The 24,358-nt window shown below is 35.9% G+C and overlaps 2 protein-coding genes and 1 long non-coding RNA gene across 3 annotated transcripts in view; 2 read left to right on the top strand and 1 right to left on the bottom strand.

Moving 5' to 3' along the window:
- Positions 1 to 19,882, top strand: part of rasgrf1 (Ras protein specific guanine nucleotide releasing factor 1) — a 49,067-nt gene extending 29,185 nt beyond the window's left edge. Inside the window, exons 15-27 of the mRNA XM_051869870.1 lie at positions 4,445 to 4,815; positions 5,834 to 5,947; positions 10,091 to 10,261; positions 10,356 to 10,462; positions 12,538 to 12,650; positions 12,828 to 12,888; positions 13,378 to 13,481; positions 14,668 to 14,752; positions 14,886 to 15,083; positions 15,816 to 15,895; positions 16,064 to 16,181; positions 16,269 to 16,337; positions 17,925 to 19,882. Coding sequence (XP_051725830.1) covers positions 4,445 to 4,815; positions 5,834 to 5,947; positions 10,091 to 10,261; positions 10,356 to 10,462; positions 12,538 to 12,650; positions 12,828 to 12,888; positions 13,378 to 13,481; positions 14,668 to 14,752; positions 14,886 to 15,083; positions 15,816 to 15,895; positions 16,064 to 16,181; positions 16,269 to 16,337; positions 17,925 to 18,017 — 1,684 coding nt within the window. The 3' untranslated portion in view covers positions 18,018 to 19,882. The remainder of the gene's footprint in view (positions 1 to 4,444; positions 4,816 to 5,833; positions 5,948 to 10,090; positions 10,262 to 10,355; positions 10,463 to 12,537; positions 12,651 to 12,827; positions 12,889 to 13,377; positions 13,482 to 14,667; positions 14,753 to 14,885; positions 15,084 to 15,815; positions 15,896 to 16,063; positions 16,182 to 16,268; positions 16,338 to 17,924) is intronic.
- Positions 19,064 to 20,536, bottom strand: LOC127499511 (uncharacterized). The gene is made up of 2 exons (XR_007926139.1): positions 20,404 to 20,536; positions 19,064 to 20,292 (listed from the first exon to the last, which is right to left on the bottom strand). It is a non-coding gene; the product is annotated as an uncharacterized LOC127499511 (long non-coding RNA).
- ctsh (cathepsin H) lies at positions 20,410 to 24,169 on the top strand. Its single transcript, XM_051869871.1, has 12 exons — positions 20,410 to 20,601; positions 20,906 to 20,937; positions 21,064 to 21,169; positions 21,265 to 21,335; positions 21,417 to 21,521; positions 21,604 to 21,690; positions 22,713 to 22,768; positions 22,904 to 22,985; positions 23,062 to 23,130; positions 23,207 to 23,313; positions 23,509 to 23,634; positions 23,798 to 24,169. The coding sequence occupies exons 1-12, from the start codon at positions 20,526 to 20,528 to the stop codon at positions 23,871 to 23,873; spliced, it is 993 nt and encodes a 330-aa protein (XP_051725831.1). The 5' UTR covers positions 20,410 to 20,525; the 3' UTR covers positions 23,874 to 24,169.
- Positions 24,170 to 24,358: the final 189 nt, after the last annotated feature.

Raw genomic sequence — 24,358 nt, 5'->3', positions numbered from 1 at the left:
GCAATTCTGACTTTATAACTCGCAATTCTGACTTTATAACTCGCAATTCTGACTTTATATCTCGCAATTCTGACTTTATAACTCGCAATTCTGACTTTATATCTCACAATTCTGACTTTATATCTGGCAATTCTGACTTTATAACACGCAATTCTGACTTTATAACTCACAATTCTGACTTAATATCTCACAATTCTGACTTTATAACACGCAATTCTGACTTTATATCTCACAATTCTGACTTTATAACTCGCAATTCTGACTTTATATCTCACAATTCTGACTTTATAACTCGCAATTCTGACTTTATATCTGGCAATTCTGACTTTATAACACGCAATTCTGACTTTATATCTGGCAATTCTGACTTTATAACACGCAATTCTGACTTTATAACTCACAATTCTGACTTAATATCTCACAATTCTGACTTTATATCACGCAATTCTGACTTTATAATTCGCAATTCTGACTGTCACGCAATTCTGACTTTATATCTCACAATTCTGACTTTATATCACGCAATTCTGACTTTATAATTCGCAATTCTGACTTTATAATTCGCAATTCTGACTGTCACGCAATTCTGACTTTATCTCGCAATTCTGACTTTATAACTTGCAATTCTGACTTTATATCTCGCAATTCTGACTTTATAATTCGCAATTCTGACTTTATATCTCGCAATTCTGACTTAATATCACGCAATTCTGACTTTATAACTCACAATTCTGACTTAATATCACGCAATTCTGACTTTATAACTCACAATTCTGACTTTATATTACGCAATTCTGACTTTATAACTCACAATTCTGACTTTGTCACGTAATTCTGACTTTATATTACGCAATTCTGACTTTATAACTCACAATTCTGACTTTATAATTCGCAATTCTGACTTTGTCACGCAATTCTGACTTTATGTCATGTAATTCTGACTTTATGTCACGCAATTCTGACTTAATATCTCGCAATTCTGACTTTATAATTCGCAATTCTGACTTTATAACTCACAATTCTGACTTTATATTACGCAATTCTGACTTTATAACTCACAATTCTGACTTTATAACTTGCAATTATGAGAAAAAAAGTCAGAATTGTGAGATAAAAAGTCGTGATTAACTTTTTTTATTTTTTATTTCATGATGGAAACAAGCTTGCATAGAATGGTAATGTGTATATATAAGAAAAGTCTAGAAAAAATAGTCACCCTGACTAATTTGGTTATTGTTGGTTGTAGCTTGCTAGATGCTTTTTGATGAGCTTGTATCTTGGCACACATATATGTAACTTGCACCGCTCCGAGCGGGATTCGAACCGCCGTTTTTTTGGCATGGGAGGCAGGAGCGCTAACAAGGACACTAAAGATCGCAGCCTGTAGCGTACCTCTTGAGGCCAGAGGAGTGAGGTTTACCTGCACAGCTCTTACTAGCAGACCTCCGTTACATATATACAGTAAATGCACATGCAGGAAGCGCTTAGTTCAGCAGTGGGCCTTTACTTTGCTGGGTGCGTGTTCTCGTGTGAGAGAGAACGAGCAGAAAAAAATGTTTCGGTGAGACAGGAGAGAGGTCACACCAGTGTTTGTCACCCTATAGTGAGAGCGAGCGAGCGTCTGTGTGCGTGTGGGATAAAACGAGATAAAAGAGAGCGAGATGGAGAGAAAGCCAAAGGGGAAGGGAGTGAGATGTGCTGGAGTTGCTAAAGGCTTGCGAGAGGTCACACTAATGTGTGTCGCCCCGCTCTATGTATGTGTGTGTTCTGCTGGAAACAGCAGTAATTGGGCCCTGCTTCATCGCCCGCAAGCCTGCCTGACTGAAGCATCTCAGCGGGGCTCTTGTCGCCATCACCTTAGCAACCGGCCACTCTGCTGCAGGACCCCACCCTCCACCCGTGCCGCATCTGCGAGATGAAATATTTAGTGTGCACGTTTTGCAGCCTCTCTCTCTCTCTCTTGCGTGCACGCTTTATTTTCGTCTCTCTGTCTTTCTTTCTGCGTCTCCTCCTCCTGTTGGCTCCGGAGACGGAGATCCAGGCAAATCGGTAAGAGTCGGGGACCTCCCACACACCCACAGCCTGTAGCACCCACTCTCCCCTGGGCAGACTGCATGGCTGTGATGCCTCCCCAGACCTCCCCCGCTCAGCTGCCCTGCCTCAGCTTCAACGGTCACCCAGACTGTCATAAGAGGGGCTATTTCTGTGCAGGCATGACGTGTAGGGGTGGCTCGATGTGTGGGAAAGCTTCTCTGCAACGCTCTCCAACCTTATAGAGAGATGTGAAGAGTAGGCTGTTTATGCTCCGCAGAGACGCTTTTCTCTGTCAGCGCATATACCCTGAGCACACCACGCGGCATTGGGAAGCCATTATCCGCTAAATCATGAGCTGCAACGAGAGGCAAATACGTAACTGTTGTTTTTTTTGTAGGCTAGTGATGTGCCGATGGTGGTTTTCTGAATCTGTGCTTATTTAAAGGTGAAGCGTGTCATTTCTGGCACTGTACACTCTAAAAAATGCTGGTGAAAATGGACAGACCCACCAGCAATTGGGTTGTTTTAACCCAGCAGTTGGGTTAAATGTTTGTTTATTTAACTCAACTGTTGTTTAAAAATGGTATTGCTTGCTTAAAATGAACCCAAAATAGGTTAGAAATTAACATGTATTAATGTGTTTAATAAATGAACATTTATTAGTAAGTTTAATTAATAATAATTCAACAAACATTTATGAAATTGCTTATTAATAAATGTTCACCTTTTGATTATTATTGTTGCCTCTAGTAATTATGTGCCTATTTTGGGTTCATTTTAAGCCAGCTGTAGTAATTTTTAAACAATAGTTGGGTAAAATAAAACTGCCCAGCAGGTTGGGCAAACATTTAACCCAGCTGCTGGGTTAAAACAACCCAATCACTGTGTTTGTCCATTTTCAACCCAACTTCAGCTGTCTTTAACCTAGCAATTTTTAAAGTGTAGTGACATCAAACTGAAAATCATTGTTTTCATACAGGTTCTCATTGGTCAGTTAGCAGTTATCCCCGCCCCCAAACTAAATGCATTGATTGAGCCTCAAACAAACAGCTCTGTGAGGTTCATTTAAAATGATTAATAATTCGCTCAACCAATCATCTGAGCAAATCATTTAGTCGCATAACTTTAGACAGTCACTTTGTCGTTTGAATTTAATGAGCATGTCTTGCTGCATAAAATAAAATATTTATTTATTTGATCATAATTTAAATTTTTTGTGATTTTTTTTCTATAATTATTTATTATTTTATTTCAGGGAATTCCTTATAGTTGTCTCTGCACATTGAGCTGGGATATGAGAAAGTATTTTAACATTAAAAAAATTGCTTACGCTACTGTTCAAAAGTTTGGGGTCGGTAAGATCACCAAGGGTGCATTTATTTGATCAGTAAAATACAGTAAAAACAGTAATACTGTGACATATTATTAGAAATTAATATAACTTTATTATTTTAATATATTTTAAATGGCTGTGATGGCATCATTACTCCAGTATTCAGTGTCACATGATCCTTCAGAAATCATTCTAATATGCTGATTTGGTGCTCAAGAAACATTTATTATTATTATTAAAGGTTTAGTTGTCCCAAAAATGAAAATTCTGTCATTAATTACTCTCGTTACCCTCATGTCGTTCCACACCCGTAAGACTTTCATTTATCTTCGGAACACAAGTTCAGTCTGTTCATCATATAAAGTGATCGAGTCTCTTCAGAAAATTTAAACCGCTCAATTCATATGGATTAGTTTTATGACCTCTTTATGAACTTTTTGAAGTGTCAAAGTTTCAGTTGCGTAGCTGTCAATGGAGTGACAGAAAGCTCTCAGATTTCATCAAAAAGATCTTCATTTGTGTTCCGAACAAGTTGACTCCATTATGACTGAAAGTTTGCTAAGAAGTATTTCCTACTAAAGCAAGGCGGTATTTGACTCTGGTAAGTGTATCCATAGCAAACTGGTGGGAGTGGCCTTGGATGACAACATGCCCAGTGCATTATGGGTGTTGAAGTTTTCCTACCTATTTGGCAAAAAAAAAAAAAATTCGACTTTCTACTGTATAGGCAGCCAAGTTTTATTGATAGCCCATTTTGTCTGGGGTGAAGTACCCCTTTAATGTTGAAAACAGTTGTGCTGCTTAATATGTTTGTGGAAACTGTGTTTTTCAGGATTCTTTTTTAAATAGAAAGTTCAAAAGAACAGCATTTATTTGAAATAGAATTATTTTGTAACATTATAAATGTCTTTACTGTCACTTTTGATCAATTTAACGCAAATAAAAGTTTTAATTTCTTTCAAAACATTGAATTGAATTAAAATTCCTTATCTGAAATCACATGTCACATAAAGAGGTTTAAATCAAGACAACATGGTCACTAACTCAACCCCTGTCCCTGATCTTTTTGACACATAGATCCCTGGAGCTTTTTTTCGCGAGCAGCCAGAACAACAAGCTCCTCTATGGAGAGCCTCCTAAGTCGCCCCGTGCCAGCCGCAAGTTCTCCTCCCCACCCCCGCTGGCCATCACCAAGACCTCGTCCCCTAACCGCCGCCGCAAACTGTCCCTCAACATCCCCATCATCACTGGTGGGAAGGCTCTGGACCTGGCTGCCCTTAGCTGTTCCTCCAATGGCTATGCAAGCATGTACTCATCCATGTCCCCTTTCAGCAAGACCACTCTGGACATCAACAAGCTCTACGTGTCCAGCCCCATCTCCAGCAAGATTCCTGACGAGGGCGAGGGCAAGACGGACAAGTCTGATGAGAGTTCGCCGTGCAAACAGGGTGAGATCATACTGCAAATGACTGTTATCAATATAAATATTAGTAGTCAATACTAGTACCAGAAAAAAAAAAAATTAATCTTGACATTAATTTCGATAACATAGCGTAAACTAATAACACAGTGATTTATTTTAAAAATTCATATCCATATTATACATATTATTATTATGTAATAATCCACACTATTATATTATTATTATTAATATATAAAATAAAAAAATCTTTTAAAGTCTTTTTTAAATTAAAATGATAAATGTAAAAACAGTACATGCCATAGTTGTAATTTATTATAAATATTAAACAAACTAAATAATAGCATAGCATGTACCCTCGCGTAACAAATATTTAGCAGTGTTATTTTAGTATCATTGATATATTATATATTTTTTCCATTTTTTCCATTGTCATAGTAATTTTGTTGTGTTTTTGTCATTTTTTATTAGTTTTTCTTTATTTTTAAATGTCTATTTTTTTATTATTTAATATTTATTTATTGTTTTTATTTTACTTTTTTAGTTATTTAGTTTTAGTTTATTTTATTACTTCAACTTAAACTAAACAAAAATTCAAAACGTTGCCTTAACTAGCTGAAAATTATTTTTTAAATATTTTATTTAATTTAACTTTTTTCAAGTAATGAAAATGTTTTTTTTTATGATTTTAATTTTATGATAACTGATAAATAACTGAATAAATGATAATAACCCTGATAGTATTGTTTTTAATTTTAGTATCAGTTTTATCAATAGTATTAATTTTAACATCCACCATTTACACTACGTACGTTTTCGTTTTAAAATGAAAACGATCCTCGTCTACACTGGCGTTTCCACAGCGTTTCAGAAATGATTTCCGGTCACACTACATGACCAAAAACGCATGTCAAAAAACGCACAAGTGTAAACGGGGCCTCAGACTGCAAACCGTCATAATATGGTTGTTTGTAATAAGTTCTTTCATGTGGTCGATATGTTATGCATATAGATAACCGTAAATGCCCATGACTGATTTTTTCTAGATATGAGGGAGGAAAACGACAACGACCAGACCCAGAGTGACGAGGCAGAGGCTGAAGTATCGCCCACCAAATCACCCACCACTCCCAAAAACGTCAAATGCAAAAACTCCTCAGGTAGAAGACACTCTGTCCTAGACTTCCCTGCCATGTTGTTATCGCTCACTGACATGAAAACCAGAGCACCTGCATCTCACGCTGACAAGCCACCTGCACCCTTCAGACCAGCCAAATGTTGCATTTATCAATGGCTCAAAATGGCAGACTAGCTGTTTTGAGAAACGGAGTGTTTAATTTAATAGTCCAGTAACATTAGATTATTCTTTTAAAGGTTTCCACTGCTTGATTTAGCTATATGTAAAAACTTCATGGTCCTTTAGCATTTTTGTATGTGAGCATTTTGTATTGCCGTCCATGTTTTAAAGTACACGCTGTATCTGTAAAGGTTTGAAGTGATTCTTAGGACAGAGATAGAAGACACGATTCATGCAAAATCTCATTAATTCTGTAGGTTTAAAAAAAAAAAAAAAAAAGCTCAGGGAAACGCCAAAGGAGGCGTGAGTAGGTGTTTGGAAAACTTGTGCCATGACAACCATTAGCGTGTGTTCTCTCTGCCACCCCGGTGCGGTCGATGCACTGCAACAACGCCGTCTCCTTGCTTTTAAAACTAACTTAAACAGGGGTTCAAAGGTCAACAATGACCTTATTGTTTCATATGCGTGACGCAGTATTTCCGTCAAGCTTTGTGGCAGTAGAAGATTAAAGCATGTTTTGGTATTCTTTTCTAAGCCTTTGCTGCAGCGTGCAACAACAAACTTGTTTTCTTTAAAACGCTGCTTTTGTTATTCTCTGAGAGTGTATTTGAGACATTCATCTTAGTGAAATGATGAGCTATTTTTAGTCTCAACCATCTTGAGAACCAGAGCCCAGCCTATTGTCTTGATGAAGACGCAGTCTGTGATTTTACGCTTTGCGCCGCCACCTGCTGGATGCTTAGATGCACTACATCATTGCAGCATCATCACTCTTGTGCTCCAAAAAGACTTTTTTTTTTTTTTTTTTTTGTATGATAACATGATGCATTTGCCTGTGAAAAGTGCTTGCAAGTACAAAACTAACAGTATGGAGATAAGTGCTTATTTTGGTCTTTCTGACCAGAGTCGTTTTTATTTAACAGTCGTTGGGTGCACTATAGATGTTTGTGACATTTTCATATGTCATCATCGGAGGCTTATCCATTGTGGAGATAATGTCACTGCCTCCATTATTTCTGCATGAGTCCATCTTGTCTTATTTTACACCTGCTGTATCCTTAAAGGGGAAGCACAGTAACTCCATATTTACGTAATATTTGTTTGGACCTTTTAATCTTTGGCTACGGACAGATTATGGAAGCTGGTTTCCACCACTAAATAAAAACATAAAAAGGTAACTTTTTCTCTCACAATTCTGACTCTTTTTCTCACAATTCTGACTTTTTTTCTTAGAATTGCGAGTTATAAAGTCAGAATTGCATTATAAAGTCAAAATTGCGAGATCACAATTCTGACTTTTTTCTCAGAATTGTGAGATTAAAAACTCACAATTACATCTTTTAAAGTCAGAATTGTGTGATATAAACTCACAATTCTTTTAGTTTATATCTCGCAATTCTGACTTTATAACATGCAACTGCGAGTTATAAAGTCAGGATTGTGAGATATAAACTCTTAATACTGAGAAAAGATGTCAGTCTTTTTTCCCTTACAACTGGACATTATAACACGCAGTTGCGAGTTTATATCTCACAATTCTGAGAAAAAAAGTCAGAATTGCGAGATATAAACTCAAATTGTGAGTTATAGTCAGAATTGTGTTATAAAGTCAGAATTTATATCTTTATATCATGCAATTCTGACTTTATAACTCGCAATTCTGACTTTATAACTCGCAATTGTGAGTTTATATCTCGCAATTCTGAGAAAAAAGTCAGAATTATGAGATATAAATTCGCAATTGCAAAAAAAAGTCAGAATTGTGAGATAAAACGTCGCAATTACCTATTTTATTTTTATTTCATGGCGGAAACAAGCTTACATAACAGATGATGCTTTATATATCTTACAAGTTTTAAGTACACTGCCTTGATTCTTCAAACACTTCTGCAATTAATTCAGCTCAAATCTCTTAGAGACTACAGATTCAACTTTTAGTTGTGCTGTTTACTTTTTTATTTAAAATATTTAAAAAAAAATCTAAAAATATGTAATATTAAAATTTGAAAATGCTCCTTATAAATTGGATAGTTCTGATTTAGAATTCTGATTGAATGAGCCACATTCAAATTTGTAAAATGACTGTTAATAAAATTGCCACATTACTTTGCAACACTAGTGTAATGAATTATAATCAAGCGTGGCGTCAGTTCTGGCAGGTCACGTCAGTCAAGCTCGCATCAGCTGACTCCCAGGTGACTCACGTCTACCTAATTACCCTCCTCTATCCCCAGCTCCTCCTCTCGTCAGTCAGGATTTGGCCTTCTGATCCCCCTGAATCAGACTAATTCTTGAAATATGTGTACATGTTAAATTATTGGCATTAATGATATCTGCACATATGTTGGTTCTGTTCTGTTACCCTAAGGGGGGTTATTGCTGCTCTCCCTGCTCTTGTCCATGCTAGGCTCCATGGATGGGCAGGGAGTTCTTGTCCAGAACAGAACCATACAGCCAATACAAACTCTAAGCAATTATCAATCATATTTGACGATAGTGGTCCTGACAGAATTACTAGAAAAATATCAATAATATTCAGTGGAGGATGTGTTTTTACTTCGTTACTATACCCAAGTATATTTTTCAAAGGAGTATGTTTATTTTGGGAAACTTTTACTTTTATTTCACTACATTCCAAAGCATGATAATGTACTTTTTATTCCACTACATTTCATAAAAAGGTGTTGTTTCTCATTGTTTTGAACTGAAGAAATCCGAAATGCTCCGAGACGCGATAGTGGTGTCCGATTTGTGAACAAGCTGTTTTTTTTTTTTTTTTTTTTCAATTAACCTGTTAAATCTGTTCACAAATTGACTGATTTATTTGTGAATTGGACTGATCCGATTGCATCTGTTCTTGAGTCAACAATTCAAGACAACAAATCAAGTACTTTCATACTTGGGATAGGGATAAGGGATAGTTGCCCCAAAAAATGAAAATTCCGTCATCATTTACTCACCCTCAAGTTGTTCCAAAACTAAACCAAACAGTTGATGGGCCCCATTGACTTCCATAGTATGGGAAAAAAAAATACTAGGGTAGTCAATGGGGGGCGAGATTTGCTTAGTTACAAACATTGTTCCAAATATCTTCCTTTGTGTTCAGCAGAACAAAGAAATGGGTGAACTATCCCTTTAAATTGTGATTGGTGTTTTTCATTTTTGCAACTGTTTAGCTATTCGTAGCCACTTGTACACTGCAAAGATGGTGTTGTGTCCTACTTTAATTCTCATACACAGCTGACAGAAAACAAGACCCATGCTGAGCATCATGACATTAATTCACCCAGAACCTAAACTCACCTACAACTAAAACACTATTCTTATGTCTTACAAGCGTCCATATTTTTTTTATATGCATATCTAGTTCCAGTCTTGAAGTATGCAAAAATTATATTTATTTGTTTAAAACTCTGAACTGGTTTCGAGTAACTGACTAATTCTATTTTTCTCTGAAATTAAAACTAAATTAACATTAAAATTAAGGAAGATTGTTTCTGCCATGAAATTAAAAAAAAAAAGTAATTGTGACTTTTTATCTTACAATTCTTGTTTTTTCCTACTTTTCAAAATATTGCGAGTTTATCTCTCACAATTAAGACTTTTTTTTCTTGCAATTCCAATTTTATATGTCACAATTCTGAGCAAAAAAAAGATATAAACTCGCAATTCTGAAATAAACTCGGAATCTCAAGTTTATATCTCACAATTCTGACTTTATAACTCACAACTGCGAATTTAAATTCAACAATTCTGACCTTTTTTCTCAGAATTGCGAGATATAAAATACAAAGTTCTGTCATGAAACTCTAGATGGCGTAGACTGATAGGTGCTTGCTAACACATCATTCTCTAAAGGGCACATCTGATTGGTTCCTGCTGTATCAGAGATATAAAAAAAAGTCACAGTTACCTTTTTTTATTTTTTTTCCAAGCTTCCATAACAATTAACCTCCAAACATGCATTTAACAATCGCGTGTGTTACTTGTCTTTCTCTCTGGGCAGAATTCTCTCTGTTCTCGTACAATAATGGCATGGTGATGTCGTCCTGCCGGGAGCTGGATAACAACCGTAGCGCCTTGTCTGCCGCTTCTGCCTTCGCCATCGCCACTGCTGGTGCCAACGAGGGCACGCCAACCAAGGAGAAGTACCGTCGCATGTCTCTGGCAAGCACAGGTAGCTTTCATCAATCTGTTTCAATCTCTCATAGGTTGTGGATATTTGTTGCCTGGCAGAAAAGGGATTAATGTGAATTTTGATTGGTTATCAGGGTTCCCCACGGATCAGAGGAACGGAGATAAGGAGTTTGTGATTCGTCGAGCAGCAACTAACAGAGTTCTCAATGTCCTCAGGCACTGGGTGTCCAAACACTCGCAGGTGAGATTGAGTACACATTGGAATAATATACTAATACAAGAAGTGGCCAAATAGAAACAAGCGTTTGGCCCAATTTGTCATAATTTGGCCCAAAAGGAATTTTTATTTCGTTTCTGCACTTATTTTGGCCTTCTGAAAATGGATGAAATTAGGAATCAGTGGTTAAGATTTATTTATGATGCTGTTCCTGAGCAGTTCAACCCAAAGTTTGCTTGTTTTCAGAGGACAGCTTCCTGAACCTGGGAGATTACAACACAGGCTATATACAAAGTCTCCTTACCACTGTAAAAAGTTCTGCTCAAGTTATGCTTGCAAAGTTGGTCACGATCGATCGGCTTGATCATCCTCGTTTTCAGAATCTGACTCGGGCTCGAACTGATACTGTAAAACCGACGACATTATTATTAACTGTGTTTACAATTGCTTAAAGCCTTGGAAGCTGAAGCTCGCATTTTTGGTATTTCCGACACACGCTTGAGGTGTTAGGCCAGTCACAATGCACTGGGTCTGCTGGCCAATCAGAGCTCTCAGAGCTTTTCGGAAGGAGGGGCTTTGTAGAAATCAGTGCTTTTCGGACAGACTGGGAATAGAGGAGCTGCAATAATGTACAGCATGTGAAAATTTGTGTTTTTTGAACATTTCATAAGTTCGCCTGCCCATTCAGTCTTGACGGTTAATAGTAAAACGAACTTGGCTTGCTGTCTGCGAAGGGGGCTCGAGTTAAACCCCCCCATGGAGCTGCGCGTAGGAGAAAAGAGAGAATTAGAGGAGGAGACGGGGAGGGAATGACGTGCTGTTTGTGGCTTATATAGTACGTGCCAGGGGCGTTTCCTCCGAGGAGGCAAGGGAGGCAGTGCCTCCTCAAAAAAAAAAAATAGGATGAGAAAATAATCCATATTACATATAAAACAACACAAAAATTACAAATTATGATATTAAAAAGAGCGCAAGTCACTCGTATGTCTAAAGGAACACTGCCCAACAGCAACACCCGCAGGTAAAGTTACAGCAGGAGTCATGCCTCCCTTTGCTCTCATAGAAAACCATTAGACCCCTATAGCGTGCGGTGGGTTTTGTGGGGGGTAATTGAGAATGAATGGGGGAAAGTCACGTGAAAGGGAGGCAATGTCTCTATCGCGCTATGATTGGATGCAATTGGTTATGATTGGATATGATTGGTTTGTGCGATAAATCCCGCCTCTTGTTGACGTGCGCGTTCTGCGCGTCAGTTTGAATGAATAAATGATGCCGGTAATAGGAAGACTAATTGAAAAGTAAGTAAACAGATCACCCAGTTAGATATCACTGCTTTATGTCACGTCAAAGTCAAACTTGAAATGGACTGAAAACACGATGACTGCGGGGGTTTTTAGTGCAATCAGCTTGGTGAAATTAAAAATACATCTTCGTGTCTGTGACAGACGGTGTTTACGGAGCATGACTGATGATCCAAAATAGCCTAAGATGACTATTAAAAAGAAAAACATCAATACACAAATAAAATATATTGTTTAAATTATTATTGCCTTTAGTTATTATTTTTGAATGAATGTAGAAATGCTTAAAACACTAATTTGATGAGATTGACTTGGTTTTGATAAATAGAACATTTATTACAATACATTGTTAATGTAAAATTACAAAATAGAATTGTATTTGGTTTCTTTTTTGATGTAATGTAAAGTAATGTTCATTTAACAAGGAAGATGTGTCAACGTTAAGAGTAATGCACATGAATTTACATTTGATTCATAAATAAAAAATGTGCCTCCTCATTTCAAAACACCACTGCACACCACTGGTACGCGCGTAATGATGATTGACAGGACTGAATGTTTAGGCTCCTCCCGAACCTATGTTTGGAACTTCATTAAATAATGTTAACCTATTCTATTACCTATACTATAAACAAAATAATGAACTTTTAAAATTTGATCATATGACCCCTTTAAAATATAAGTCAAATATAAACAGTATTTAAAAAAAATAATAATAATAATAGTATTGAAAGAACTTTCTACAGAGTTCTGTGTGCCTTGCATTTGTGTTTGCATGACTGTGTATTGTGTGTGCAGGACTTTGAAACCAACACTGAGCTGAAAATGAAGGTGATTAGTTTCCTGGAGGAGGTGATGCATGATCCTGAACTTCTGACCCAGGAAAGGAAAGCTGCAGCCAACATCATAAGGTGAGTAGAGTCTGCCTGCTCCCTGACAGATGCAATGATCACATGTAGGGTTAGATAAATACAGACAAATGGCAAAAAAATGTTTTGTGTGCCACATCTGTCATCTGATAACATTTTGTGCATGTAAGTCAGTCAGTGGTTTTCCTTGTAAAGCATCCTTTTTTTTTTTTCTGACAGGACATTGACACAGGAGGATCCTGGTGACAATCAGATCTGTCTGGAGGAGGTGCTGCAGATGGTGAGTGGGGTAATTCTGGATCATCCTTCAAATTATTTAATATTAACACACAGTATATAACAAAGTCTTTTACTGCTTAAACAATCAGAACTTTATTGTTTCAACATTATGTATTTACATTACTGTTCAAATGTTTGGGGTCGGTAAATTCTTTTAATGTTTTTAAAAGAAGTACTGTATATGTTTAATATATAATATATATGTCTCGTGATGAATAGAACAGGATTTATTTGAAACAGAAATCTTTTGTAACATTATAAATATATTTACGGTAACTTTTGGTCAATTTAATGCATCTTTGCTGAATAAAAGTATTCATTTCTTTAAAAAAATCTTACTGACTGCAGACTTTTGAATGGTAGTGTATATCCAGAACACAGTGGTTTTGGTTTAGAATATTTCACCATTTACAATGTTGTATAAACTGTCCTGAAATTCATTATTCTACTTTCAGTTCATTATTATTGAACTAATTGTTTTGTGATGTAGGCGGAAGGAGGAAAGTCAGAGCCTTTCGAGAATCATTCAGCTCTGGAGATCGCAGAGCAGCTCACCCTGCTGGACCACCTTGTTTTCAAAGTCATACCATATGAGTGAGTTTCAATTTATTTGTTCTTTAGGGAACTACAGAGATAAAGTATAGTTCACTCAAAAATGAAAATGATGTCATTAATGTTGCTCCAAACTTGTATGCTGTTATTGGATGGACATATACACTTCGAATAATCTTCACGCAGCTCTTACCATATGATTTGCACTCTATATATATATATATATATATATATATATATCTCAATTCTGCATAAATCTTTGACATGAATGACGCGAGGGTGAGTAAATCTTTTTAAATTTTGGGTGAACTATGCATTTAACAAGAAAAGCTTAGTTACATTTGTTTGATTCGATATTATGTAATACTTAAAGGGGCTATATGTAGAATTCAGAAACATTTGTTATTAGCGACACCGGTGGCCATTAAGTTAACTGCAGCCAGCAACTTATTGCTCGTGCTCACACTCGTGCACACGTAATGTACAAGAGACCAAACGTGATTCAAAGCCCCAGTATACTCAAGGCAAAGTCCTTTTTTGTTCTGTAAATATCTGCTGTGCGCTTTCTTCTCAATAACAAAATAACACACAACAAAAATGACAGCGGTGAGAAAACAGCAGTTAAGAAAGCATCTGATCATATCGATGTGGATATGTTTGCATGAGCTCTGCGATTCACCGACATCATGTCGACAGATGAGGTAATTAAAGTTACACTGTTATGATAGTTTGTATATTTGAGACTATAGACTATATAGATCTGGCTTTGTGAGACTATAGTTTGAATTAATCACTTTGCATGACACATTAAAGGATTAGTCCACTTTCAAATAAAAATTTCGTGATAATTTACTCACCCCCATGTCATCCAAGATGACTTTCGGCATTATCCTGAATATTGTATAAGCATTCGTATAAGCATTCCATTCCTTTTGAATGGAAGAGAGGCTCCGGGAGCGCACGTAACCGTCACATCCTTTTGATTTTCACATAAAAATCAGTCTACAGGCTTTCGTAGACAACCTAGGAAGTTGGGGAAGGTCTTTTTTTTTTTTTTTTTTTTTAAGTTTCGTTACAAGCTGTTCACACATCGGTAATAAAAAAAGAGTGATTAATACATGAAAATTATTACATATAGCTCTTTAAATATTTGTTAAGAAATGTGAATAATCCAGTAAGCTATCAAACACAGTATTTTCCTCACAAATATGTTTATTGTCATGTACAGGGAGTTTTTTGGTCAAGGATGGATGAAGAACGACAAAAATGAGAAAACACCTTACATCATGAAAACAACAAAACACTTCAATGATGTAAGTGTTCAATGTGAAAACATCTGGTTCTAAATAAGTGTAAATGTTCAGTTCTTGCTGTGTATTTATTGATGCACTGTCCCAAATGAAGCATAATGCTCACAATGCTGATATACCTCTGTCTCTTTTAAAGATCAGTAACCTGATCGCCACAGAGATCCTGCGCTGTGAGGATGTGAATGTACGGGTAGCAGTGATAGAGAAGTGGGTGGCGGTGGCTGATATCTGCCGCTGTCTTCATAACTACAATGCTGTGCTGGAAATCACCTCATCCCTCAATCGCAGCTCCATCTTCCGTCTGAAGAAAACTTGGCTCAAAGTTTCTAAACAGGTGGGGAACTACCTGATAAAATCTCATCAAAATAAAAGCAATGATAATGGCATTTGTTATTGAACAAATAATGTGAGAACATGAATCATGTCAGTTGGCATGAAAGGAAAAGTAGGGTTTTTTTAGGCTGTTAAACTGTTCAGAGATTTCTGAGAAACACTGTTGATATCTGAAATCAACCCAAACAAACACAGCCCTCCCTTCATTGCTCCACCCCCAAAATGCACAAACACGCAGTGCAAGAATGGGTGTCTCTTTATCATAGCTGAAGCAAGGCAAAACACAACCTCGGCATCCATTTTCAGGTCTTTCTGCTTAGGTCTCTCCAGCGCTGGAAAGCTTTTCTAATGTTAACGTGGGTCCTAAAGCTCTTGCCTGATCATAACCCTTCTTTTTTTCAGAGCTTTTCTCTTTTGTAATGTCTCTAAGCCATCTCTCTTTCTACAGTCTTTCTTCAAATCTCCCTCTTGCTCACTCTCTCTCCTCCCCCATCATGAGTGGACACGCCCCCTACTGCTGATTGGCTACAAGAGTGGTGCTCAGTCCAATCCACTTTCAACAGTGTTTCTCAGAAATCACTTACATCATGTTGTTGATTTGATATTAACTGACTTTTTGTAATAAAGATACTTTTTTTAAATACCTTTTGTAATATTATTATGGATGCTGTTAGATCTGAGTGTATTTGACCACTGAATAACATTTAACACCATGTTTTGTTTAAATCATTAGACCAAAACAGTCATTGACAAGCTGCAGAAGTTGGTCTCATCTGAAGGAAGGTTCAAGAACCTCAGAGAGGCCTTAAAAAAGTAAGTTTTTTGTTGCTGTACGTTACTTTTTGCTCAGATCCATGTATTTGATGAGATATACGAGAGATAGTGATTATTTTATTAATTTATTTTTTATTGTAATATGATATGGCAATAATACATGATGGCATGGCTATTTTTTTTTTCTTTTTCTAATGTTTCTGCTAGTTGTGACCCTCCCTGTGTACCATATTTGGGAATGTACCTCACTGACTTGGCCTTTATTGAGGAAGGGACCCCCAACTACACAGAGGACAACCTGGTCAATTTTTCCAAGATGAGAATGGTAGGTCTTTTTTTAGATGTCTTCTTTAATGCATGTGGAAAAGAGTCATAGATAGCATTTTGTTATCATATTGTCTTTGTTTTACAGATATCCCATATCATCCGAGAAATTAGGCAGTTTCAGCAAACGGCATACAAGATTGATTACCAGCCAAAGGTATTGAACTATATTGGTTTGTAATGGCAAAATATTGGGTTTTATGATCAACATGCACTAGCACTAGTACAGTTAGTGATTAAGTTTGAGTGTGTTTTGTTTGTTCTGTACATCATTGTAGCGTCGCTGTTGAGCAGAATCTCCAATGGAAAAACCCCTATATTTTTTCAGTAATTAAACACTGCATTGTCAGAGTTGGTATTGTGGCTTTATACATGGTCAGAATCTTGCATGTGTCATTATATTATTAACATTTTACCAAAATCAAGCTCGAAAGGAGTTGCAAGGTTTTCGACCAGCGCATTTCGGAGAATTTCGGACATATGTGTTATTAACCCATCATAAAACGACTGCATATGAGGCAGAAATTGCATCCCATTACGTTTTCATCAACTTACAGGTTATAAAGTTTATTGTAGCTATATGGGCGCTCAGTTTTTTTCTGTCATTTGGCCAAAATTTCATGTTATAAAAGATAAAGTGCTTCACACAGGTTATTTAAGACAGTATTTGATGACAAATGCTAGATTAAGATGCTCTCGGCTCCTCAAATACATAAAACATTAGCCACAGACAGAATGCAGAAACATATCACGGTATCTCTACAAAGCCATTTAATCACAGAATCTATATGACTTTAAAGGGTTAGTTCACCCAAAAATGAAAATTCTGTCATTAATTACTCACCCTCATGCCGTTTCACACCTGTAAGACCTTTGTTAATCTTTGGAACGCAAATTGAGATATTTTTGTTTAAATCCGATGGCTCAGTGAGGCCTACATAGGGAGCAATGACATTTCCTCTCTCAAGATCCATAAAGGTACTAAAAACATATTTAAATCAGTTCATGTGAGTACAATATTATAAAGCGACGAGAATATTTCTGGTGTGCCAAAAAAAGCAAAATGACAAATTATTTAGTGATGGCCGATTTTAAAACACTGCTTCAGGAAGATTCGGAGCGTAATGAATCAGCTTGTCGAATCAGCGGTTCGGAGCGCCAAAGTCACGTAATTTCAGCAGTTTGGCGGTTTGACACGTGATCCGAATCATGATTCGACACGCTGATTCATAACGCTCCGAATCTTCCTGAAGCAGTGTTTTAAAATCGGCCATCACTAAATAAGTCGTTATTTTGTTTTTTTTGGCGCACCAGAAATATTCTCGTCGCTTTATAATATTAATACTGAACCACTGTACTCACATGAACTGATTTAAATATGTTTTTAGTACTTTTATGGATCTTGAGAGAGGAAATGTCATTGCTCCCTATGTAGGCCTCACTGAGTCATCGGATTTAAACAAAAATATCTTAATTTGTGTTCCGAAGATTAACAAAGGTCTTACGGGTGTAAAACGGCACGAGGGTGAGTAATTAATGACAGAATTTTCATTTTTGGGTGAACTAACCATTTAAGTACTTCTAACCTTCACTAACATTAACATGTAGGTATTTTTTGAGTGTTGCATTTATGAGAATGTTTTCTTTTTATTCTAGGAAACTTGAATTGAGAATTGTTTTCACAGTGTAATTTGCATTGAAAGTTCACATTCAATATGAAACTGATATTGCGTTTGTCTTCCAGGCAGTACTGTATTTACTGGACCAAAGCTTGGTAATGGATGAAGAAGGCCTGTATGAAGCCTCTCTCAGAATTGAGCCTAAAGTGCCCAACTGAGAGAGGCTCTGCTTAACATCTACAAAATGTACAGACACCACGCTCTCTACAGTATACATCCACGTGTTCTGTTATGTAACATGGTTATTACTCCTGGATGTGTTCCTTGTTTTTAGTTGTAACCAAATGTTGCCTAATTGTTTCAGATCTTTCACCGAGATCTTACCTGCTGATTTCAGCCTCTGTTCTTTAGGGAATCATATTTTCTTCCCCATCCAAATTATTTAACAGTACAACAGGATTTAATCCAACAGTGACATTCTATTTTAAGGTGTGGTTGTCTCTTTAAGTGATCAGGCTCATCCACATCACCGTAATGAAACCGGCAGCCGGCAGGAGCATTTTGAGACTTTAATAGATGCATGTAACTAATTTACGGTATATGCATACCATGTAGCAATGTGGAAAGCAGATATATTACTGTATACAACCAAGCATATAGAAACACTTATACTGTTATACTATTATATTCCAAGGCACATGTCACTGTACTTCAGCATTTTTACATCTATTGGTTGCGATAATTAACATCCATCCCCTGATTTCACAAGGGGTTGGCGGACATGCCTAAACTGCCATGATATTTTTTGAACAGTTTTGGCATGACTTGATAAAGCAGACAGTGTATAGCTTGGTAATTATAATACATTAAAAAGACATAGTATATGTTTTGATCGGCCAAAAAGAATTTTGATCTGTTCTTGCATGAGAAATTTGTTCATTTTGCAGCAGTTCTTTTTTTTATTATCATTTCCTCAGCCAAAAATGTGACTATTTCTTCACAAAAAGAAGCAAGGACTATTAGATCAGCATTATATTTTTGAAACTAGTCGTTTAGTGATTGTTTACCCATGTAATGTTTCCGTTGCTCACAGCCACATTTCTTAGCATTTTGGGGGAAAAGGTATTCTGGGTTCAACACTATCCTTCTACACCAGATTATCCAGCTATTGTACATTTACAGACAATCTATGTTCTTCTTGCTGTTCCAGTGATTGTGGAACGTGACTGAATATCACTTTGTAAAATGCATTGTCGTTTAAGAGTATGATCAAAAGTGAATGACCTTCCCGCTTGCAGCATACAAAGGGTATTTTTGTAGTCCTAGAATAAAGACGTAGGGTTCTGCATCCTTACCTAAAAAAAAAAAAAAAAAAAAAAAACAGACCGTAAAAACATTTTTGTACAAACATTGTCAACTCGCCACACAGAAAAGTATTCTGTATATTTTGTACATGCAGCCCTATGTATTTCTTAACATGTACTAGTTTAAAGCACACCTCTTTAAAGCGTTGTATCCTATGCTTACACACTCAATGCTATATGATTTGTGATTTTTGAAACCATGATCTAGAGGTAGAGGACTTTAAAGTGTTTTGCATATACTGTAATCCTGTCTATAATCATTCTCTTAGCAGGAATATAGTAATGTAGTGCTTATTCTGTGAATATTTGTATGTATTTTTACGATGTACAGTCTGGAAACACACTAATCGCTCATGTGGCAGGCATGCAACACTGTATCAGCCAGAAACTTTAAAAGGATATATATATATATATATATATATATATATATACATATATACTGTATACACATCTATGTGCACATACTCTTATAAATGATATATAAACATACAAACAAACATTTTGCTGTTAGCAATACCCAGTGGTATGAGAATTATCTTTCAACCCTTAAGTTTATTTCCACGGCTCGGGAAATATTTCCAGTTTTCTACAAAAAAAAAAAAAAAAAGAAAAAAAAGAAAAAAAGAGAAATGAACAGAAAAGAAAAAGAAAGAAAAATAAACTGTATGTTTCCTGATTACCTCTTGCTAATAAATCTATTCTATCTCAGGGGGATATTGCTTCCTTGTATGTGTTTTTTGTCATGCACACCTCATTTTGTTCTCTGAAAAATTGGGTCATCAAAGTGTATTCTTATGTATAATAATACTGGCCACATTTACAATGGCAGTGTTTTCGTATTATGCTGCAATACAAACACATCCATTATGTGTATTATGGATGTATAATGTAGTATAAAAGACGTTAAGAAATAGTTTAAATGTGGGCCATTTATGTAATCAATTAGCCTATGTGGTTAAATACAGTACACGACAGAGATTTGTGACATAAATCATCTAAATTATACTTTTCATGTACACAATATAGAGTCACTGGCTTATGTTTACTAGTAGTAACTCACTTGCTTGACACTGGTCATGTGATGTCAACGCTGCAGCTCCTGAGGGGGCGACCCGCTCCATGTAGCGAACTATAATAAAACGGCTTTATCTGTGTGCACTTCATTTTACTGATATATATAAAAAATGTTGTTAATTTATTTGTGTAAAACGCTTAATTAGCGAAACAATATTGAGTGCACCTTTAACCCGTAGACCAGAGGACGATCGAAGCCCTCCCTCGTGTAGGAGGAGTGCTGAAGCGCTCATGTGATGAGATCTCATATATTCTCGCTAGTGTTATGAGTTGCTCGCGGGGGTGAAGATGAACAGGTTGATTTTGCCGGTGCTGCTTGCGGTTGTCTGTCAGGTACAAACAGTGCCTTTGCACACTGAGGAAGGTAAGATTTCAAACCAGCTTTTGACTTTGAGCTTCTTTTTTTTCACGTACAATACGTGCACCGCTGCGTCGTACTTTCGCTTTTGACAATTTGGCGCTTACAGTCTTCAAAACAAATAACACGTTTATAACTACTCAGACTTTCAAAGTATAGTATAGGCTATATTTAAAGTGATATATATAGGCTATATAATAGTTATAGCATTTGAAATAGATGTGGATGAAAATACGAATGGTGAAGAAAAAAAGTTGAATTGTTGTGTGCATCACCAAAATAAAAAAATTATTATTATTTTTTGTTACAGATGAGTATCTTTTCAAATCATGGATGTCTCAGGTAAGAACCAGTTGTTTTGTAATTGTTTGTTCATGTTGCCCCACAAGGAAATTTAAGGCGGCACTAAAGGGAGGAAGTGAAAAAGAGGAAGAAAACTAACTTCATTTATTCTTTTGAAATTCGCAGTATAATAAAAAATATGAGATAAATGAATATTACCAGCGGCTGCAGATATTCCTGGAAAACAAGAAGAAGATTGAGCAACATAATGCTGGAAACCACAAGTTTTCAAGTATGACTGATATAATCTAACTCAGAGTTATGAAAACGATGTTGTTGTTGTTTTTTCCTTTAAAAATCAAATATTATTTCTCTGCACTTTTTCAGTGGGACTTAACCAGTTTTCAGACATGACCTTTGCTGAATTTAAGAAGTCCTACCTCCTGACAGAGCCTCAGGTATTATTTTTGGCAGCCTCTCGTGATCAATGAGGAAATAGGAAAGTACCACAATTCATGAACATTTTTATAACCTGACAGAACTGCTCAGCCACTAGAGGGAATCATCTGAGCAGTAATGGTCCTTATCCTGATATGATTGACTGGAGAACCAAAGGACACTATGTAACTGATGTCAAGAATCAGGTAACTTGCTTATCTTGCCCTAATAATCCTGTAAAACTGTACTTATAATATTGGTGGTTCTTAATCAGTGACACTATTTCAGGGACCTTGCGGTAGCTGCTGGACTTTCTCCACCACAGGCTGTCTAGAGTCCGTCACTGCTATTGCCACAGGGAAACTCCTACAACTAGTATGTAAATGTTCATTTTAATTTAACATTGACAGTGAAGTGTCATCATTAGATATTAGTAATGCCTTTTATTACTCAACATGCAAAAATTACTGCTAATTCCCTTTTACTTCAAGTTCAAACAAACCCCAAAACACCACATTACTAATGTAATACCACTGTAATATACATGTTTTTTGTAATATTAATGTTTTTTTTAAAAAAGAAGAAGCCTCTTATGCTCACCAATGCTACATATATTGGATAAAAAATACAGTAAAAACAGAAATATTGTGAAATATTATTACAATTTAAGTTTACTATTTTAATATATTGTAATTTATTCCTGTGATGCAAAGCTGCATTTTCAGCATCATTACTCCAGTCTTCAGTGTCACATGATCCTTCAGAAATCATTCTGTTATCAATGATGAAAACAGTTTTTGCTAATTAATATTTTTGTGGAAACCATGATACACTACATTCAAAAGTTTGGGGTAAAAGAAAGAAAGAAAACATGAACACTTTTATTTAGCAAGGATGCATTAAATTGATAAAAAAAAAAGACATTTATATTGTTTCAAAAGATTTCTATTTCAAATAAATGCTATTCTTTTGAACTTTCTATTCATCAAAGAATCATAAAAAAAGTATCATGGTTTCCACAAAATTATTATGCAACAATATTGATAATAAGAACTATTAATAACTGATCATCAATAATAATTGATAATAACTGAGCAAATCAGCATATTAGAATGATTTCTGAAGGATCATGTGACACTGAAGACTGTTGAAAATTCAGCTATGGCATCACAGGAATAAATTTCATTTTAAAACATACTAAATTAGAAAACAGTTCTTTTAAATTATAATAATATTTGACAGTATTACTGTTCTTAATGTATTGATCAAATAAATGCAGCTGTGAGCATAAGAGACTTTTAAAAAATCTTAATTATTCCAAACATGTAACCAGTAGTGTAAAACACCAGGTTATTTTCTCTAACCTCTTCCTGTTCCTATTGTTCATTGTTTTAAAGGCAGAGCAGCAGCTTGTAGACTGCGCAGGTGCTTTCAACAATCATGGCTGCAACGGGTGAGTTCGAAAAATGTTTTTATTTCAAAAGCCATAGCTTCAGATTGTGTTGGGTTTTATTTTATGGTTTTTGGTGTAAAGTCTCGACCTTAAAATGGTGTAAATAACATTTTACCCCTGTCACATGCTTTTTAGTGGCCTCCCAAGTCAAGCCTTTGAGTACATCATGTACAACAAAGGTCTCATGACAGAAGACGATTACCCCTACACGGCTAGGGTGAGTACTTTACTCTTTTACCTATTGTTTTAACTTACTGTATAAAGATTTAACATTTCTTCTTACTTGCTTGTAGGATGGTGAATGCAGATTCAAACCACAGCTGGCTGCTGCTTTTGTGAAGGAGGTTGTAAACATCACAAAGGTAAGTGATGGTCCATGATGTGCACATATTAATAAAGCTGCACGTCTTCATTCTAACTGCACATTTCTGTTATTAGTATGATGAAATGGGCATGGTGGATGCTGTGGCCAGGTTGAACCCTGTCAGCTTTGCATATGAGGTTTCAAGTGATTTCATGCACTACAGAGATGGAATATATACCAGGTAGGGATAAAATATTATAATAAATTAGTGCTGTCAAATTGATTAATCGCATCTAATATAAAAGTTTGTAAATATATATAATATATGTGTTTGTGTGTGTATATATATATTTGACAGCACTATAATAAATATAATTTTTTACTGTATTTATTTGTGACAGTTCATGGCAGTTTCTGTAATATGACTATTTTATAGCACTGAATGTCACAACACTACTGACATGGTGAACCATGCAGTGCTTGCTGTGGGTTATGCTCAGGAGAACGGAACTCCGTACTGGATAGTGAAGAACTCCTGGGGAACCAACTGGGGAATTAAAGGGTCTGTTTGCATGACTTTATCAAATAAAAGAGATTTCCTTGAATGTTGTGCTACTGTGAGGTTTAAAAGTAAAATTGAGTTTATATATAAACACTTGACCAAGTTGTCTTGCTATAAATGTGTTGTCATTTTTAATATTTTATTTAATTTTTTTCCCATACAGATATTTCTACATTGAGAGGGGAAAGAACATGTGTGGACTTGCTGCGTGCTCATCCTACCCTTTACCTTTGGTGTAAATAACTGAAAATTATTTACTTTTACCATGAAAAGGGAGATGAGTAATTACATTTACGCCTCACACAAAATCATTTTATGCACAATATACAACATCTTCAATGACGAGGCATGATAGTCTATATCAGCTGTCAGTAAATCAATGACTATATGTTTTCATTAATTTAAAACATTCACTGACACTCCATTATTAATCCCTATTAATGTGCCTGAAGTTGTTTACTTTGTTAAAATCAAGATTTTGTAATGTCATGTTTGCAACAAAATTATTGTACTGAAATAAATATTTTCTCAGGGATTTGTTTTTGTGGATTACTTTCCATCAGCATAATTGTGTTCATCCATTTACTAAAGCTTAAAAATTGATTAAAACTGAAAAAAGCAAGACACTGCAACCGTGTTGTATTTAAAATTTAGTGTATTAAAAGTTTTCTATTAATTAAATGTTGTAAGACTGTACACAACATCATATCACCAATGGAATGTG

Source organism: Ctenopharyngodon idella, chromosome 18 (genome assembly GCF_019924925.1).
Source record: "Ctenopharyngodon idella isolate HZGC_01 chromosome 18, HZGC01, whole genome shotgun sequence".
Classification (NCBI taxonomy): Eukaryota; Metazoa; Chordata; class Actinopteri; order Cypriniformes; family Xenocyprididae; genus Ctenopharyngodon; species Ctenopharyngodon idella.
Note: the sequence above shows the minus strand (reverse complement) of the source record. Positions and strands in the feature narration are given on the sequence as shown.